The 21,279-nt window shown below is 45.3% G+C and overlaps 1 protein-coding gene across 1 annotated transcript in view; it reads right to left on the reverse strand.

Moving 5' to 3' along the window:
* The window catches only part of NPEPPS (aminopeptidase puromycin sensitive), a 1,948,381-nt gene that overhangs the window by 936,875 nt on the left and 990,227 nt on the right, over positions 1 to 21,279 (reverse strand). Inside the window, exon 14 of the mRNA XM_044054968.1 lies at positions 7,566 to 7,700. Coding sequence (XP_043910903.1) covers positions 7,566 to 7,700 — 135 coding nt within the window. The remainder of the gene's footprint in view (positions 1 to 7,565; positions 7,701 to 21,279) is intronic.

Genomic DNA, 21,279 nt, shown 5'->3' on the forward strand with positions numbered 1-21,279 from the left:
GATACTTTTCAGCAGCAAGAAAGAAGACAGGAAGAACAACTCCCTATCATTTCCACTTTGACCTTCTGATGACACTTGATAAGGAAACAGAGTCTAAAAGACAGACATCTGTATCCCTGCAAACTTATAACTGCGGAACAAAGTTACTGTTTAATTATAGATTTGATAATATTGGAGATCCAAGAATATCTTCAAGCTCTGGAGTTCCCTAATAGTGCAACTTGAAAAAATTGGATACGAGAAAACCACATTTTCCTGGGAAACAATGATTCTAGATTCTACATATAACCCTTAGTTCTAAAACTAATGTCTTTCGGCTTTTCACGGTTAGGGGTTGCAACATCAGAACTCCAGTCTGCTAATGACTGAGTGTGAATTTTTATGGTGTCGAGGTGCCAGCCCGACGCCCATCCTTCAAAGAAGGCGTACCCATTCACGCACCTACCTGCATGTCTTTAAGCATCACTCGACCATGGGGAGGACATGCAGACTCCAAACAGAAGGTGCTCCGGCAGAGAATCAACCCGGGGAGCCTCTTGCTGTGAGGCAACAACGCTAACCGCTGCACCACCGCGGCCCCTAATTCAAACAATGGAATTTGTAAACATATTTTAATTACATTGTGTGCCCTACTTAAATTCTATATAACTAAAAATTGGGTAAACAATAACAAAATCTCATGGGTAAACTTTAAAGATGTGGCAATTATATTACCTCCCACAAATTAGCTACTAAAAGCACAAAAAAAAAGAACATTTTCAAACATATCGGAACTCCCTGCTAGACACAATTCTAGCAAGCAAACAAAATCCCCAATTTAAAAACAATTTTGGTAGACCACACAAACTTTTATAAACTAAACACAGAAAATATATTGCTCAAACAACATGATTTAAGGTTAGCATTAAATGGATGGCATCCAACAATGTAAATAGTGCAACTTGTACATAGTTTAAAGTTTCACCAACTCTTTAACAGTAGGGTAACCCTGCTTATTCAAAGTCAAGTGATATACAAAGATGGTATAAAAAAGAAGTTATGTCTTACCATAACGTTCTATCTATATTGTTGATCCTCGTTCAGTCATTACGCATGGGTATCAGTTCCGAGCTCGGAACCGAGCCGGCCATTTTCCAAGCTCGCGTCAGCTTTAAACTCTTGAGCTAAACTCTTATCCACAATCCCCCTCTCCCTGTTACCTCAGATTGAGTTTGCAAGCCAAAGAAGGTAGAGGCTACCTCTGGTCAAATAACCTAAGAGAGGCGGATGGTGAGATCCACTAGAAACCACAGGAGGAGGAAGAAGGGAGGGTCATAATGACTGAACGAGGATCAGCAATACAGATGGAACGTTATGGTAAGACATAACTTCTTTATCTGATATTGTTAATCCTCGTTCATTCTTTACGCATGGGACAGAGTCCCCAGCTACCTCTATTCCTGGGAGGCTCTCATGGAAGGACATTCCTGAGCATCATAGAACCAAAAGATGCTCTTCCCCTGGAGGCCAAATCCAATTTGTAATGATTGATGAAGGTATGAGGCGTAGCCCAGGTTGCAGCTGCACAGATGTCATGTAAATAAGCTTTGGCATGGAAGGCAGCAGGAGTTGCCAACGACCTTGTTGAATGAGCTTTCATGGTAGTAGGCAACGATATATTACGCTGTGTATAAATAAAGGTCACACAGTCCTTCAACCATCTAGCTAATGTGACCTTAGCAACAGCAGATACTAATCTAGGTCCAGAGAAGGCCAAAAATAACTGCTCAGATTTACGAAAGGGTTTAGTCCTGTTTAAGTAAAAACGGATTTGCCTGTGTATATCTAGGGTATGTAGGCAATGCTCTCCTCTGTTTGAATGATTGGGAAAGAAAACTGGCAATTCAATGGCTTGATTAATGGATATTTCAGAGATCACTTTAGGCAGAAATGACGGATTAGTTCTGAGAAACACTATATGAAAAATCAAGTATGGACTCTTGATACATAAAGCTTGAAGTTCAGACATACGTCTGGCAGAAGTAATAGCGACCAAAAACAAGGTTTTCCATGACAAATACTTGAGGTCGCAAGAAGAGGCTGGTTCGAAAGGTGACATTGTCAGAGCTTGTAGAACTAAGGATAAATCCCATGGCTGAATAGGTTCTCTAAAAGGTGGTTTCAGATGATTCACACCTTTTATGAAGGTCTTGCACAATTTATGGGACATAAGAGAGGAATCTTGGACACCCTCATGAAAACTTGAAATTGCAGCCAATGAACATTAATGGTAGAGGCCGACAGACCCGATTGAAACAGGTCGGCCAGATAGTCTAGTATTATCAACACTGGTGCTGAAAAGGGGTCTACTTGTTTATCTTTCAGCCGACAGGTAAATCTTTTCCACTTGCTCAGATCAGTAATTCTAGTGGAAGACTTATGAGAAGCAATGAGAATATAACGTACCGGTAAAGAAAGATCATTCTGCCTGGCAATCAAGGGAATTGGAGTAGCCAAGCCGTGAACTTCAGGCTGTTCAAATTGGGATGAATCAGGTTCTGTGGGCGTGAGATCAACTCCGGGGTTGGATGGAGAATCCATGGTCGATCTAGTAGGTGAGGCCAAAGGAAGGGGAACCAAATCTGTTGAGGTCAATACGGTGCTATGAGGTCCACCTTGCTCTTCAACAGACGGGCTTTCTTCAGAAATTGAGGAATGAGGGGAAAGGGTGAAAATGCGTAAAGAAGACCCGAGGGCCAATAGTAGGCTAGAGCATCCCTGGGTGACTGTCCTGGAGGGGGAATCAGGGCAAAGTAGTTGCTGCATTTGTAGTTTGTCGGGGATGCAAAGAGGTCGCAGCAAGGACAGCTCCAGTGGTGGAAGATCTCCGCCGCTATCAAGGGATTCAGGGACCACTCGTGAGGTTGAAGAATGTACCTGATGAGTCTGTCTGCTATCACGTTGGAACTCCTGGGAATGTGCATTGCTACAAGAAAACAGTTGGTAGCCATCGCCCATTGCCATATCCTCATGGCCTCTCGACAAAGGGGGTAAGATTTGGTTCCACCTTGCTTGTTGATATACCAGACCACCGCCATGTTGTCTGACTGAATCGCAATTGTCCCAGACGTCAGCAGGGGGTGGAATGCTTGCAACACCAGAAGCACCGCCCTCAGCTCTAGAACATTTATATGCAGATGGGCCTCCAGTTCGGACCAAGTGCCTTGGACTGTCTGTCCCTGACAACCCCCCCCCCCCACCCCATCAGGGAGGCGTCCGTGGTCACTGTGGCCTTGGGTTGCTGGGGGGAGAAGGGGAGAGACCATTGTGTGAGAGATTGTGTGTCATCCACCAATTTAAATCCTGTTTGCACCTGTGGGTTACTCGAATCATGGCGGAAAGAGGATGTTGAAAAGGATACTATTGGGTGAGCAGTAGCCACTGTAGAAGCCTCATGTGAAACCTGGCCAGGGGAACAATGGCGATGGAGGCTGCCATGGAACCCAACAGCTGTAGAACAGAGTGAGGCGTGGATTTTTCCTTTGAAAGGATTGGAATTTAGCTGTTGCTTTATCCTTAGAATTCTGTGCTCTGGAATAGCAGCTCTGCAGTTTTTTGTGTCCAAGACAACCTCTATGAATTCTGTCAAATGAGATGGGGCGAGATTGGATTTCTGCCAGTTTATGGTTATGCCTAGCCTTTGAGCAGCGAGGAGAGAGTATGCCAGGGCTTTTTCAAGTAGATGTCTGGTGGGGGCAGAAATGAGCCAGTCGTCTAGGTATGGAAACACCTGGAATCCTTGAAGTCACAAGTGAGCTGTGACGATTGCCATGCACTTTGTGAACACTCTGGGGGCTGTAGAGAATCCAAAGGGCAGTACTCTGAACTGGCAGTGACTGGCTCACGCACGAAGTGCAGAAATCATCTTGATGGCCTGTCCACCTTTATGTGCTAGTACGCATCTTGAAAATCTATAGAGCACATCCAATCATCTTTTTCCAAAAACGGGAGGATAGACTGTACTGTGACCATCCAGAATTTTTGTACTCTCACAAACTTGTTCAATACACCGAGATCCAAAATTGGTCTCCAGTCCCCGGTTTTCTTTGGCACCAAAAATAGTCTTGAGTAGAATCCGGATCCTATCTGGTCTGGACGGACTATTTGGATGACTCTCTTTCTTAGCAGCTTTTCTATCTCTAGTGCTGCTTCTTCCCTTTGACTGGGTGGAACGTCGGGAAGATTTTTTTGAAGGGACGGGACAAAGATTGAAGGGGGTATGACAACCTCTGGTTATGATCCTTTGTACCCAAGAATCGGTGGTGATGGTTAGCCAGGCATAAGGGTACAAGGAGAAACGTCCCCCAACCACCTCCAGAGGAAAGGAGTTGGGCAGCTCTTCAGGAGCACTGGCAGGACTGACCAGGGAAAGAATCCCTGGAACCCTGGTTACGCAGTCCCCTCAGCCCCGAAAGGGGAGTCTTCCCTGTGGCTTTCCCCCTCTGCCTCTGGGGGAGAACTCGGCCTGTGTGTTACGGAAAGGACCCTGAGATTTCTTTAACCACATCTTCCCATTCTCTTGGTTTTGGGAGAATGCACGTTGCGGGGAAGAATAATGGACATCTACAGCAGAAAGGGTCTTACCGTCCTGTTCTCATCTGGCCAGTGTGCTTTTAAACTTTGGGCCCAAACAATGAGGAGGCCTCAATGGGGGCATTAAGAAAAGAAGACTTAAAGGGTTCCGCGAAGTTGCACAAGCGCATCCAGGCGTGTCGTCTCAACACCGCAGCTGAACCCACTGCTCTAGCAGCTCCTTCTGATGCATGAGACATCAGTTGCATAGAGGAGTTAAGATATAGAGTCAATGGTGGCCAGCTGAGAGGCCACTTTGTCATGGACCTTATCAGACACGGCACCAGCCAAGGTTTCAGAGAGCTCAGAAACAAGATCCCTTTGAATCCTGGTAAAATGTGCCCTATAATTCAGGGACCTGATAGCAGAGGTGTGCTTCCCTATCCTGTCCAGGGCCCGGGACTCTGTTAGGCGGATGGACAGTCTGGCTTTCTTCTTCTGCCAGATCCTTTTTTGTTGCGGCCGCCACCACCAAAGCATCCACAGGAAGACCTTTGGACCAATGGGATCCAAAGCAGGAGGGGACAAGATCTTATCTGGCCTCCGGGGAATAGCTTTGACGGTATCAGGAGCCTTCCAAGCACTCTGCACGATGAGCCGGACAAGTTCATTGGCAGGTGGAATAACCCAGGAGGTAGGGGGCCGGGAGCGAAAGGCCTGCAGGAACACAGATTCCTCAGAGGTTGGATTAGAGGACTGCCAGTCACCTCTTTGTTTCAGGATTTCGAGGATATCACCAAAGGATACCTCAGAGGGTGACCGAGGGGATCCTACCCCCTCATCAAAATCTGTGTCTTCGGTGTGGGACTCCTCTGTGGAGTCTATGCGATTCCTCTTACACAAACTTTTCCGGTGGACCTTCTCAGCGGGAGAAGATGGAAAAGACAGCGGAAAAGGGGATTCCTGAGGGAATATTCCTGCGGCCCTTGCACCCGGTGTCCGCTAGATGCGGCTTGTGAAACCAGTGTACCAGAGAAGGGCGGAGGTATAGACAGTCCGGTATCGCCAGCAGCAGCGAAAGCCTTCTCCATCAGTTGGAAGGCTGGTCCACCCGAAGAGGAGTGTATGTCTAGGACAGGGGTCACCCCTCCTGTAAGTGGCTCAGCCTGCCGACCCAGAGTCCCTGGATGGCTGTGGAGCTGCAAGCTATGCGTGTCACAGCTGACATCCTGGGTCGTACCAAAACTTTCCTGCCACGAAGGCAACTGCGGTTCCTTAGTGAGATCCATAAAGGGAACCGCAGAAGTGAAAGACTGTGCTACATCCATGGACTTCAAAGGCAATGAAGGAGGAGAATAAAGGGTCTTGGGAGATGGGTGATCACCTCCCAAGGAAGGATAGTTCCTGAGGAGTGGGATACCTCTGGCCAAGAGTACCTGGTCCACAAGACGCAACACATGTTCGGAAAGGCTTCTAGTGGACCTCACGGAGACTGAGGGAGAAACAGGCCTATCCACAGAAGAGGCAGACTCGGTGCCCATCCCATCTGACTGCACCAAGGACAACTGTGCCGAGAAAGACTGGACTACTGCTGTCTGCACCGAAGAAGTCATTGGTGCCAAGGACATTGTCTGCACCGATACAGGGATCGGTGCCGAAGCTGGAACCGACAAAACTAGAGTCAACAATAAAGGCGTCGGTTCTGAGGAAGATCTCTGAGCCAATGCGGTCAAGGTCTGTGCTGACTGAATGGTCGGTGCTGATACAGTGGTAATGGTCTGAACCAAGGAGCCCCTCAGTGCCGATATATAGAAGGCTGCAGGAGACGGAGCCAAATTCACTAATGGAGCCGAAGGCCTCGGTGCCGAAGGTCTAGGTACCAAAAGCACTGGGGCTGGCAGAGAGCTCCAGAGCCGAAATTTTAGGCTTTTTAGGTTTTGGTTGGCGGGAGTCCCCAGCCGGGGACGAAGGCAAACATTTAGCATTAGTAGGAACATCCATTTTCTTATGGGCTCTAGGAGGGATTGAGACCTCAGACCCAGAAATAGCCTCTGAAAAGGGAGATTTTAGAAGTCCCTTCAGTATCAGCTTGTTTTTCCTTTCAACAAGGTTCTATTAGAAAAGTTCTCACAAATAGTACAGGGTGGGTTAACAGACAAATGGGAAGCTTCCAAACAATAAACACACAGAGTGTGCATCAGAAGTAGGCAGTTTGTGTCCACAATCAGAACACCGCTTAAACCCCGGACTACCTTTTTTATCTGCCATGACAACAAATTAACAGAAAAGTACCAACAATGGTACAAGAGAGTACCCGAAGGTATGAGAGAAAAAGGGAAAAAGATTACCAACGATGGTAGAGAGAATACCTTGCGGTAAAAGTAGTAAAAATAGGCAGAAAAAAACCTGAAGAAATTATGAATGCTAGATGCGATAGGGTAAGAGACAATAAAATTGTAACTTTTCTGACAGAAACATAATCTGTAAAGCTATTAAACAACAATTGACTACACTTAGCTCAAGAGAAGTAGCTTGACACAACCGAATGGCAACACGGCAAACGAAATCTGAGGTAACAGGGAGAGGGGGATTGTGGGTAAGAGTTTAGCTCGAGAGTTTGAAACTGATGCGAGCTTGGAAAATGGCCGGCTTGGTTCCGAGCTCGGAACCGATACCCATGCGTAAGGAATGAACGAGGATTAACAATATCAGATCAAGTTTTTTTATTTCTCTTTTCACTGGGGAAAATAGCTTTACGTTTTCTGAATTAGGGGTACTACATCATTCCTAACACAATCCAAGTGTGTAACTTTCTTTCTTAGTATCCTCAGTAATGGTAAACTTAGTTTTTCTTTATGTTTCTATGCGATGATTGTAGAAAGTTGTATTTTCATTTGTTTTTGTTGCAATGTTTGAAATATTACTGCTGGAATAACAAAAGCAATAAAAAGTATATTGGAAAAAAATGCATTTGATAATAGTTTCTTAACTGGCATCTAAGTAAACTTGTATACCAGAGAGAACAGGTCATTCTGTAAACTCAGTCGATCCACAGGTAGCAACGACAGATTTCGAATTCCTGGTAGTAAACGTTCCAACATTTCTGAGCTGTACTGCACTCGGTAGAAACCCAGTGTGCCTGGATTTAACTAGAAAAAGTATAAAATAAAAAAAGTGAAAAAATTGAAGCTATTTGAGAACATTCTGCAGTTTGTATCATTTGCCCCACCTATTGTAGTTCTTTACATCCAGGTAAAACTTTTAGTGCATGAGGGGACAAAAAAGTGCCCAATGTTGTTTTCATTAACACCCTTGAAATTTAAATGTTATGAATAATAAAAGGCCTCTTACAGTTAAAATGATGCCCTGATGAGACCACAGGAAGCCTGCAGGAATGTGCTACACGGAACTCTTTCTGGGACACTGCTGTGCATCTTCAGCTAAGCACAACATTTAACCCTTCAGTTAAATCCAGGACACTGATCACCTAACAAGTGGGTTTAGTCGGTCAGTGCCCTGACTAATCACAAAATTAAACACAATATACATAAAGATGTTAAAACTTTGCCCCACAGAATTTAGCAGAATCCATCCCTGCACTACAGTCAGCATATAATGAAAAGTTTCAATACTGTCAGAAAGTGGAATTGCAAAGCTAATTTAACAAGCGTTTTTAGGAAAACAATGACCACTATCTCTCCACCCAGAGGTAAGATTCCACAGCAAGCTATGTACACATCACATTTTTACACACCTGGAAGTATACTGTGCTAAGGAAAGAAGAAGTTATGTCTTACCATACCGTTCCATCTGTGTTGTCAATCTTCACCTATCCTTGATTGTGGGTTCGGTTCCATATAATCAGAACCAACTCTGCTATTATTCCAGCTCGCGCCCTCCAAAATTCTTGAGCTAAGCTCTAACCATAATGCTCCTCTCGCAGGATTACCTCAGATCGAGTTTGCATAAAATAATGACAAACAGGAAGTAACAGACCAGAGACTATATCTGTATTCCTAAAAAGGGAAAGCCATTCTTTTGGGAAAGATCGGTTTCCTCAAGAAACTGAAGGGCAGGCGGAAGGAGGGTGGGGATGTCAAGGATAAGTGAAGATAGACAAAAAGTACAGTTTTGTACCTACCATAAATGTAGATGTCCGAACTGGATAGCATCTGCAGTCATAACAAATGGGTTGTCCTGTCGTCAGGCAGCCCCTCGGTCGGCCGGATTCCAAAGTCTGGGTCCGGCTTTGGCTGATGTCGCGCTTCACCCGACGTCATCTCTGCTGGTCTTCGGGTATAAAGGCATCAGCCGACGCCATTTTCCTCAGTGTTTCTTGCCCCAGATGCCAATTGCCCTCTTGGAAAGCTAAATTTTGGATAAATGCCAATGTTTCCAAAATAGTAGAAGGCAAACACAAAAAATAAACATGTATGTACATATATACAAACAAATACACCATAAGAGACCCCCCCCCCCCAGCTAGCTATTAGGAGGGTAAATACCCTAGGAGTACCGCAGAGGGGAAGGAGGGAGTAATCCTGACTGCAGATGCTATCCAGTTCGGACATCTACATTTATGGTAGGTACAAAACTGTACTATGTCCTTCATGGATGCATCTGCAGTCATAACAAATGGGTAGAATACCATAGCCAAACTAGGGAGGGGGAATAATAATTATGGTGTAGTCAGGATCCCTTGCAGTACAGCAGTGGCAAACCCTGCTCGGGATCTAGAATATAGAGGTAAATTGTAATGCTTGGCAAATGTATGCACGGAGGTCCAAGTAGCCACCTCAATAATGTCCTTGGTTGCCACTCCTCTTAAGAAAGCTGTGGTAGTGGCTGTGGCCCTTGTAGAATGAGGTCTTATGTTCTGTGGAATTGGTTTCCCATGGTAGGAGTAACAGAATCTTATGCAATTTCCTATCCATTTGGAGATTGTCTGTTTGGAAATTGCTTTTCCTTCCCTTCCTCTTGCATAGGCTACAAAGAGCTGGTCAGTTTTTCTGTTACCTTTGGTTCTGTCCAGGTAGTAGCGTAACTGTCTATGTACATCCAAGGTATGCATTATTCTTTCACCTCTGTTTTGTGGATTGGGAAAGAAGGTAGGTAGGTGGATTGCCTGGTTTAAAGACACTCTGGATACCACCTTAGGCATAAATGTAGGATTAGTTCTCATGGACACCCTATCTTGATGGAAGATTAGGAAGGGTTGCACTGCCATTAAGGCCTGTAGTTCTGAAACCCTCCTTGCTGAGGTAATAGCCAGTAGGAAAGCAGTTTTCCATGACAGGTGTTGTAGATCTGCTGTTGCTGCTGGTTCAAACGGAGGGAGTGTCAACTTTTCTAGTACAAAATTCAAGTCCCATGCTGGTAATGGTGGTTTCCTAGGAGGTTTTACATTCTTGATCCCTCTGAGAAACTGTCTGAGTAGAGGATGTGAAAAGACAGGAGGATCAAAGCTGTATTCTGCTGAAATAGCTGATGCATGTATCTTGATGGAGGAATAGGACAGGCCTGTATGTAGAAGCTCTGCCAAGTACTCCAGAATGTTAGCAATATCTATGTTGACACATCTTTTCCTCTTTCAGTACTCCAAATGACGAACCTTTTCCATTTTCCTGCATAGTTCCTCCTTGTTGAAGGTCTGCGGGCTTCAAGGATAATGTCTTTAACCCTTTGTGAAAGGTCTGGGTTAGTTACTGCTATGTGATGTTCCAGGCAGTCAGTTGCAAGGTTTTTAGGCTTGGATGTATGATGTTGTAGTTGTTCTGAGTTAACATCAGAGGCATCAGGGGTATTGACCACATTTTCTCCCGAGACATGCTCCTCAGCAATGGGTACCAGTGTTGTCTTGGCCAGTTCGGAGCTATCAGAATTATCCTTGGACGTTCCTCTTTGATTTTCAGTAGTACCTTGTGCATCAAGGGAAGAGGTGGGAATGCATATGCTGTCAGGCCTTTCCAGCTGGAGGATAGAGTCCACCTTCCATGCAAGTGGGTAGAATGTCCTTGTGCAGAATTTTTTGAGCTGGTGATTTTGTGGGGAAGCGAACAGATCTATCTGTGGAATTCCCCATTTCTTTGTGATGGCCTTGAAGATGTCCGGGTGTAGCATCCATTCGTGAGCATCCGAGGTGGTTCTGCTTAAAATGTCTGCTAGGGTGTTCTCTTTTCCCGGTACAAAAATTGCCTGTAACTGGATGTTGTAGCTGAGAGCCAGATTCCAAAGGTCCAAAGTCATTCTGCATAGGGGGTAAGAATGAGTGCCTCCCTGTTTGTTGATGTGCCACATGACTGTGGTGTTGTCTGTCCTTATCATCAAATGGCCTTCTTTGAGGAATGGTCTGAATTTTTGGATTGCTAGTTTTACTGCCAGCATTTCTTTTTGGTTTATGTGCAGGTGCAGCTGGGTCCTGAGTCCACAGTCCTTGTACGCATTTGTCCAGCATGTGTGCCCCCCATCCTAGGTCTGAGGCATCTGTTGTGATGGTTTGGTTTGCTCGAAAGTTGTGGAAGGGCAAGCCTGGGTTTGACTGGCATGCCCGAGCCCACCATAGGAACTCCTGTTTTAAGCATGGGATTAGTGGTATTTCTGTTTCTAAGCTGTGCCTGTGTTGAGACCATAAATTCTTTAGGTACCACTGTAACTTTCTCATATGCAGTCTGGCATGTGGGACCAAGGTTATGCATGATGCCATGAAGCCCAAGGCCTGCAGAACTTTTCTTGCTGTTAGTTTGTTCTGCTTTGTTAATGCTAAGAAGTAAAGAGGGAGTTCTTTTTGTTTTTCTGCAGTTAGGAATGCCATCTGTTATACTGTGTCCAATTCCGCGCCCAAGAAAGTTCTTGTCTGGGATGGTACCAGCCTTGACTTTTGAAAATTGACTGTGTATCCCAGGGCTTGTAGCAAGTAAATGACCCTTTGTAAATCTGTTGTCAGCTTGCTTTTGTTGTCCGCTTGTAACAGGCAGTCGTCCAGGTATGGATAAATTTGAATTCCCTGTACTCTGCAGTGAGCGATTACTGATGCCAGGCATTTTGTGAATACTCTGGGCACAGTAGATAAGCCAAAGGGCAATGCTGAGAATTGATAATGCTCTGATCCTGCAAGAAATCTGAGGTATCTTCTGCAATTTGGTCGAATGGGGACGTGCAGGTATGCCTCCTTGAGATCTAGAGTTACCAGCCAACACTCCTTGCCCAGCATGGGAAGAAGTTGCTGTAGGGTCAGCATTTTGAATTTTGGGACAATGATGTACGTATTTAAGATGGACAGGTCGAGAATAGGTCTCCAGTTTTTTTCTTTTCTTGGTACTAGGAATAGTCTGGAGTAGAATCCTTTGCCCTGTTCTGTTACTGGCACCCTTTCCACAGCTCTCATCTTTATTAATTCCGCTATCTGGTGCAGGGCTTCTATTTTTTGATTTGGGGGCAGGTTTGGCATTCCTCTTTTTACTGGTAAAGTGTGGAAGTGGAACCGGTAGCCTTGGTCTATGGTTTGCAAAATCCACTTGTCTTTTGTAATATAGTGCCAATTTTTCGAGAATAAGGCTAACTTTCCGCCTAATGGTGCTGCTATTTGCTCCCTGGTAGGCGGAGTCAGAGCCAAGTCACTGAGATTGTCCTGTTGCAGTGGCAGTGGTTGTGTCTGTGCCTCGGTTATTACCTTGCCACTGTCGTCCTCTGTAGGCACCTCCTCTGGATTGATTTCTGCCCCTAGAGCGTCTGTTCCTGCCCCTTTGGGATCTTGTGGAGTCAGGAAAGGACCAATTTTTGCATGGCTAAACCTTGGGGGCTGAACCTGTAGGAAATCTTTAACTGTTTGTACAGATTTTGCCTTCTCTTCCATTTTCTTCATTACCTGCTGGGCAGGTTCCCCAAATAGACTGGCCTTATCCATAGGAGCATCCAATAGCTTAGCTTTAACATGATCCGGCAAGACCTGTTCTTTCAACCATGCATGCCTTCTTATCACTGTGCCAGTCATGGCTGATCTAAATGAAGCCTCCAGTGCATCATAGCCACATTTTAAAGAATGGTTACTAACCTGTTGGATGTTATTCACCATTTCTAATACATATTTCTTATCTAAAGATTCATCAGAGGACAGCTTTTAATTAACTGATCAAGCATAAACTCTTGGTATTGGATCATGTGAAACTGACAGTTTAAAGCTCTAGCTGAGAGAGTAGCAGAGGTGTAGACTTTTTCCCCCATCTCTAAGGACCTGGATTCCCTTTCAGAGGGAATAGGGTTTTTTGCTGTGGTTGAGGCTACTGCCTTAGGCCCCTGGGATATAGTTTTGGGGTCTGCAAGAGGGGCCTTGTATAGGTGGTGGTGAGTGTCTGGCACCCTGTAAAATCTATCTGGTTTGGCAGGGGCTGGAGGTAAAGAATCGGGTGCAGTGCAGACATCATTAAATGCATCGTCCACAACAGATAGGACAGGAGGTATAGCTAAGGGCCTATGTTGTGGTAAATGCAGAAAAGTCCTAAGCCTTTTTCTTGAATCTGAGAAATCTTGTCCCTGCCATTGGAATTGTTCTCTCATGGCATGTAAGGTTTCCCCAAAGGAGAATTCCTCTGGTGGAGAGGCAGCTGGAATGGATTCTTCAGCATCTGAATCTTCATAATTGGAAAAAGGAGCCTCCGGCTGATCTGTAATGTCTGAGTCATCCGCAGAATCATCAGAGGACACAGGTTGGGGGGGCTCTGCTCTAGGTCTCTTTTCTGGGGGCTGAGAGGCCCTGTCTGGGTGAGATTTGGATCCCCTAATTAAGGATATTAAATCTTCTGCCAGAGTAAGCATTTGTGAACTAGAAGTGGGCCTGAGTGAGGGTGGTTTAACAGACACTGATTTAGCTGATTTGGCTGCTTTAGCCCTGGCAAAGGCCTTAATAGACATGGCTGCAGGAGGCCTAGCAGCACCACGTGCTGGGGTAGAGATATCCAAGGGGATGGTGTCTGATAGATCAGTAGGAACCACAGTTGTAGGCAAAGTTTCTGAGGCTGATTCAGATAAGGTAGCAGGAGCCTCAGTAGTAGTCATGGATTCGGCTGAAGATTGACCAGTTTTCTCGGTTTCGGTCGAAACAGAGACACTCGCGGCTTGCTTAACCGTGGTTTCGGCCGAAACCGCGGACCGCGAGTGTCGGTCTTTTTCTTTGCGTTTTTTAACAATTTGGGTAGTCGGAGGATCCGACGGCATGATGTACGCAAAATCTGAGCCGAAAAACTGTTCAGCAAACTCCGACCGACGCCTAAGCGTTCGTCGGTTGAAGGAAGCAAAGGCTGAACAGGCTGCTACGTCGTGGTCTGGGCCTAAGCAAGGCAAACAGTAAGAGTGGAAATCTTTATGAGGTATTTGTTTCCCACAAGTTAAACAGTTATTGACTTTTTCTGACATCGGCTGAGGCAAGAAAGAGTCCCCAACGGGGTACTTAGCTTTTTAGAAGTCTTGGTAGTATTCGGTAGTAGTAATCTCTGGATCTGACCGACCGGCACTTGCGAACAGCTTCTGCTTCGGCCACGCGCAAGAAAGACTGAGGAAAATGGCGTCGGCTGATGCCTTTATACCCGAAGACCAGCAGAGATGACGTCGGGTGAAGTGCGACATCAGCCGAAGCCGGACCCAGACTTTGGAATCCGGCCGACCGAGGGGCTGCCTGACGACAGGACAACCCATTTGTTATGACTGCAGATGCATCCATGAAGGACATCAGATGGAGTGCTATGGTAAGACATAACTTCTTTACCTGATGTTATCAATCTTCACTTAATGTTTGACTGTGGGACAAAGTCCCCAGCTACCTAAATCCTGGGAAGTCTCACGAAAGAATATTCCTGAGCATCAGAACCAAACGACACTCGTCCCTTAGAGACCAGACCCAGCTTGGAATGAGTAACAAAGGTATTATGGGATGCCCAGCTAACTGCTGCATAAATATCAACAGAAGCTCGGGAATGAAAGACTGCAGAAGCGGCTACTGCCCTTGTTGAATGTGCTTTAACAGGTCCTGGTAGTTGCACTTTCTTTTTGTTATAAATGAAAGTTATAGTGCCTTTAAGCCATTTAGACAGAGTAACTTTAGAAACAGATTTTTACATAGTAGCAGAAAAAAGGAAAACAACTAGTCTGTTTTTCTGATTTCCTTTGTTCTGTGAAGAGAAAAACGCAATGCACATCTAGCAAATGTAGACAATATTCACCCTTGTTTGAGAAGCTGGGCTAGAAAACTGGAATAGTCTGGTTGATGCTGGTTTCGGACACTATCTTTGGCAGAAGATGGATTTATTCTCAAGGAAACCCTGTCTTTATGGAAAGTAAAGTACGGACGTTTGCAAGATAAAGCCTGTAGCTCAGATATTCTCCTTGCAGAAGTAATGGCCATCAGTAATGTTTTCCAAGATAAAAACTTTAGATTGCAAGTTGCAGAAGGTTCAAAAGAGGAAGTAATTACAGACTGAAGCACCAGATTCAATTTCCAAGGTGCAGAAGGGTCTTCACACGGAGGACTTCTGACCACCATGTTGCGTCTGTTGTATGGAAAGCCTTCTACATGACCCACCTCACAAGTAAGGGTATCTCATCCAGGGACAAGGATGTCATAACATCCCTGTGTTCTTCCCATATAAGGCCCATTATTGAGTACAACTCCCATTTTGGCATGTACCTCACAAAGCACATGTAGCAGCTGGAGAGACCACAGAGGTTCCTCACCAGGGAATCCAGGGTCTCAAGCATCTATCTACACAGATAGGCTAAAAGCCCTGTCCCTCTACTCAGTTTCATACAGACTCCTCAGAGGTGACCTCTATCTGGTCAGACAAGGCAATCACAGACTCAACCTTGATGGGACTGCTGCATAAGGCTCCACTCGAGTAACTCGCACGCATGGCCTCAACCTCATCTGTGACATCAACAGGACTTGTTGGCAGGACAGATTTGTGTCCCAGGACTCCCCCATCTATGGAACAAACTCCCTCTCCACGTCAAGCAGAGTACCTCTTTACCCCATTTTAAGCATAACCTGGATAACTGGATGGGAAACCGAAAATATACTCCTGGGATTCCACCTGTGTCCCAGCTGGACAGGGGCATCAGGTACTGACTTGTCTAAACATGGGCTAAACTCTTGGCTAGGCTTATAAGGGCCTCAGGGCCACTAGCCTAATAACCTCCTATGGTCTGAGCATCAAAGTTCCTTTTAAAAAGGCTTTACAAAGTTTGTGGGACATTAACATTGTGTGATTCAAACCATTACGAAATTTTGAGATTGCAGCTAGATGCACTTGTATGGTAGAGGCAGATGCTCCCATTTCGAAAAGCAATGTTAAAAACTCCAGGACCTTTATCAATTGGTGTTGAAAATTAGCCTCTGAAGCCCATTTTGAAAATTTTTGTCACTTGCTGAAGTACAACCTTCTAGTTGAAGGTTTTTGGAAGGCTAGAACAATGCTTTGGACTAAGAAGTGACAGTAGAATGCCTGGCAATCACTGGAACTGGAGAAGTCATGTAGTGAGCTTGAGATTTTGAAGATTCAAATGAACTAGTCCATCCAGATGGGGCAAAAGGTCTGGATCTGGGTCCAGTGTCCAAGGTTTCCGAATTACAGAAGGCCAAAGAAAGAAAAACCACACTTGACAAGGCCAGAATGGGGCAATGAGAATTATTCTGTTCTTTAATCTGTTGGCTTCCTTTAGAAAGTGGGACAAGAAAGACGTTGGGAGTAAAGGCATACAAAAAACCAGGGGGCCAAATGTGAAGGACAGCATCTCTCGGTGACTCACCCGGTCTGAGACTTAGGACAATGAAATTGTCCATTACCATACTTGGACTGCTTCCCAACAAAGAGGGTAAAGATCCATTTCCCCCTTGCTTGTTGATGTAGCAGGACTACTGACAAGTTGTTTGAATCTCAATTGTTCCCAAGGGGAGGGTTTCTTGGAATGCCTGCAATGCTAAAAGCACTGCTCTCATATCTAGAACACTGATGTGCAAATTGGCCTCTAGGTGAGACCAGGTGCATTGGATTGTCTTTCCCACATAATGTGCCCCCCCCCCCCCAATGTGACATGTCTGTGGTCACTATGACCTGGGTTGGAAGAGAGAAAAAGGGTCGGCCTGATAAAATTTTGTTGCAGTGAAGCCACCAGCTCAGATCTCTTCCATAAGTTGGTGATTAGTACCAGATGGGACATCGGCTGATTCAGTAACTTTGCAGCAACAGCCCCTGCAGTCACCTTTTTGATGCGAATAATCTGGCTGACTTGTGATCTAATTCTTTGAAATCTTTCTCGGTGAAGAGATGTGATGCCAGTGTTTGTGTTTAGCATTGCTCCTATGAATTCCAACTGCTGTGCTGTCTACATGGAATTTTTGTAGTTTATAGTGATCCCCAATGAGGAACAAGTTTGAAGAACGTAGTCTCTTGCCTGTAAAAGTAGATGCCTGGTGGGAGTGGTGAGGAGCCAGTCATCTAGATATGGAAACAAACGGAATTCTCACAGTCTGAAGTGGGCTGCTACCACTGCCATGCATATGGTAAACACCCTGGGGAATGTGGTGAGACCAAAGGGCAGGGCTCTGAACTGATAATGGCCAGCTCCCAGCCAGAAGCGCGGGAATCTTTTGGATTGCTTGCCCATTTGTGTGCGATATCCATCCTGAAGATCTACTGAACACATCCAACTGTCTTTTCCTAAGAACAGAAGTATACACTGAACCATGACCATCTGGAATTTGGTTTGTTGAACTGATTTGTTCAACTGACCGAGATACAAAATTAGTCTCCAATCCCCTGTTTTCTTTGGCACTAAAAAGATTCTTGAGTAAATTCCAGATCCTATCTAGTCTGGTGGGGCTACATGGATGACTCTCTTGTCAAGCAGTTTTTGAATTTCTAAGACTGCAGCATCCCTGTGACTAGGTGGAATGTCTGCGATTCTTTGATTATCTGGGTCTTTGTGAAAATGGAATACTGTAACCTCTAGTTATAATCCTCTGCAACCAACTGTTGGTTGATTCTTTAGCCAGAAAGGTAGGTGTAGGGATAATCTGTCTCCGGAGGATGGCAATTGGACCTCCATTCAGAGAGTTACTAGGGAAAGAATAGTACAGTTGTGTACCTACCATAAATGTAGATGTTCGAGTGTATTCACTGTTGCAGTCATTACACTTGGGTTATCCTGCTGGCAGGCTACCCGCAGTCGACCTGAATTCCAAAGTCTAGGTCTGGCGTCGGCTGCTGTCGCCACTTCCCTGACGTCAGTGCGCTAGGGGTATAAAAGATGCAGCAGACGCCATTTTCTTCAGTTTTTTTTGCCCCAGATGTCAGGTGCCCCCAAATTCGTAGGCTGAAAATTATGCCAATAAGTATGCATGCACAAAAATAAACATTTCCTTCATCTACAAGCAAATGCACCACATAGGTTGTATAGGATAGAGAAGTACAGATAAGTCCCAGCAAAGAAAAGGGGGATGGTGGGTGGGTAACCTGGACTGCAACAGTGAATACACTCGAACATCTACATTTATGGTAGGTACACAACTGTACTATGTTCATCATGTTTCACTGTTGCAGTCATTACACTTGGGTTGAATCCCAAAGCTGAGGTTGGGTGGCTGGGTCTAAATAGGATTAGGAGAGGCTATAAGGCCCTGCAGAACTGCAGTGGCAAAGCCTGCTCTGGATTTAGAGTAGAGAGGTAAGTGGTAGTGCTTGGTAAAAGTGTGCACTGAACTCCCAAGTTGCAGCCTCTAAAATGTCTTTGGTTGGTACGCCTCTGAGGAAGGCTGCTGAAGTGGCTGCTGCTCTGGTCGAGTGTGGCCTAATGCCCTTAGGCACTGATTTGCCATGCTGTGAATAGCAGAAACGAATGCAGTGGCCTATCCATTTTGAAATAGTCTGCTTTGAGATGGCCTTTTCTTGTGATCCTGCAGCACATGCTACTAAGAGTTGCTCAGTCTTTCTGAAAGCTTTAGTTCTGTCCAAGTAGAAGCGTAGCTGTCTGTGTATGTCCAAAGAATGCGTAGCTGTCTGTGTATGTCCAAAGAATGCAGGAGTCTCTCACCCTTATTCTGTGAGTTTGGATAAAAGGTAGGCAAATGAATGGTTTGGTTAAGGGCCACACTGGACATTACCTTAGGCATAAATGTCGGGTTCGTCCTCAGAGAAACCCTGTCTGGATGGAAAATGATAAAAGGTTTCATAGCCATGAGTGCCTGTAACTCTCAGACTCATCTTGCAGAGGTTATTGCTATGAGCAGAGCTGTTTTCCAAGATAAGAACTTTATTTCAGCTGTATTGGCTGGCTCAAAAGGCGGCAGTGCGAGTTTTTCCAAGACATAACTGAGGTCCCATGCAGGTATTGGTGCTCTCCTTGGAGGTCTTATGTTTTCGGCCCCTCTGAGGTACTGTCTTAGCAATGGATGTGAAAAAATTGGTGGTTCCGTATTGTAATGAGCTGAAATGGCAGAGGCATGGATTTTAATTCATGAAAAGGATAGGCCTTTGTCCAGCGTCTCAGTTAGGTATTGTAAAATTTGAGGAATATTTGGTACAAACGTGTCAATTCCTTGTGCCTGGTTCCAAGCACAGAATCTTTTCCATTTTTCTGCATAAGATTTTCTGGTACTGGGCCTCCTGGCCTCCAAAATAACTTCTGGTATTGGGCCTCCTGGCCTCCAAAATAACATCCATCACTGCTTTAGAGAGAGGTGTGTTCTGAATGGCTACATTATCCGCCATGCTGCCAGATTTAGGGTTCTGAGTTGGCTGTGCAGGATCTGATTGTTTCGTTGGGTCAGTAAATGAGGAATTAGAGGCAATGTCCAGGCTGGGCCTTGAGACAAGCTCTTTAGGACTGGGTACCAGTGCTGGCGGGGCCAGTCTGGAGCAATCAATCATTTTGGCTTCTCTTGTCTGACCTTTAGGAGTACCTTGGGGAGGAGAGGCAGTGGAGGAAAGGCATATACTGTAAGGTTGTTGCAGCTGAATGACAAGGCATCCACTTTCCATGCTTGCTTGTGATAAGTCCTTGTGCAGAATCTCTGTAGTTGGCAGTTGTGAGGCGAGGCAAAGAGATCTATGTCTGGGCATCCCCATTTCTTTATTATCATGCTGAAGACTTGTGGATCCAGTTTCCACTCGTGGGGATACGTGAGGTTTCTGCTTAGTCTGCCAGAGTATTTTTCTTTCCTGGCAGGAATTGTGCTTGCAGGTGTACTTGATACGTCAATACTGTGCCCCACAAAGTCATGGCTTGTCTGCAGAGGGGGTAGGAATGAGTGCCTCCCTGTTTATGTACCACATGACTGTAGTACTGTGCGCCTGTATCAGTAGTTGTCCTGCATGGAGTAGATCCTTGAAAGCCGTCAAGGCATTCTCAACAGCTAGCATTTCTTTTTGATTGATATGAAGATGCCTTTGGCTTGTGGGCCATGTGCCCTGAATACATTTTCCTGCCATGTGGGCCCCCCAGACATAATCTGAAGCATCTGTTGTTATTGACTGCATCTGTTGTTATTGACTGCCTGGCTGTGGGTAGGGTGAATGGCTGTCCCTTGTTGTGGTGACAGGCCTGTGCCCACCATCGAAACTCCTGTTGCAGGCAAGGAATGAGGGTAATTAATGTTTCCAGGCTGTGACAATGTTGAGTCCAAACACTTTTTAGATACCATTGTAGTTTACTCATATGCAGTCTGGCATATGGAATTAGCAGAATGCAGGATGCCATGAAGCCCAAAGCCTGCAGAAGTTTTCTTGCAGATAACTGGGCCTTTGTTACCAACATTCTGAAGAATGTCAGTTGCCTTTGTCTGGCGTGAGGTAAGCCATCTGGGCAGTTGTATTTAAGCTTGCACCCAGGAATATTATCTCTTGAGAGGGTACTAGTTTTGATTTCTTTTCGTTTACTGTGTACCCTAGGCAAATTAGTAATCTTTTTACAAACGCCAGATGCTTTAGTAGAATGTCCTTGTTCTCTGCTTGAATAAGGCAATCGTCCAAGTAAGGATATATCTGAATTCCTCTTTGTCTGCAAAATGCAATTATTACTGGTGCAGTGCAGAGAATTGGTAGTGCATTGAGCCGGCTATGAATCTGAGGTATCTTCTGCAAGATTGTCTGATTGGAATATGCAGGTATGCCTCTTAGGTCCAAAGTTACAAGCCAAGCCTTCTTGCAAAGCATGGGCAGAAGCTGCTGCAGAGTCAACATTTTGAATTTTGGAACGTTCAGAAATGTATTTAGAATAGACAGGTCCAGTACTGGTCTCCAGGCTTTGTCTTTTCTGGGTATCAAGAAAAGTCTTGAGTAAAATCCTTGTCCCTGCTCTTGTTATAGTACTTGCTGAATGGCCCTCATGTCCATGAGGGATGAAACTTGTTTTTGTGCCTCTGCTCGTTGGTTGTGTGGCAGGTCTAGCATACCTTTTGCCCTTGGCAGGGTGTGAAAGTGGAACCTGTAGCCCTGGGACACTATATTCAAGACCCATTTATCCTGGGTGATCATGTGCCAATTTTGAGAACAAAGTGCTAGTTTTCCCCCTAAGGGGGCTGCCAAAAGATAAGTGCTTGGTGCTGGCAGAGGAAAGTCATTGGGACTGATTTCTGTATGGCTGTGATTTGTCTTCTCCGCTTTTGGAGGTAGAAGCGCCCCACTGTTTAGGCCTGTATGAGCCCTGGGGCTGGGATCGGCGTCTGTATCTGCCTCTTTGTGGCCT

The sequence above is a fragment of the Protopterus annectens genome, chromosome 13.part0 (assembly GCF_019279795.1).
Source record: "Protopterus annectens isolate FY-2018-M chromosome 13.part0, PAN1.0, whole genome shotgun sequence".
Lineage (NCBI taxonomy): Eukaryota > Metazoa > Chordata > Ceratodontiformes > Protopteridae > Protopterus > Protopterus annectens.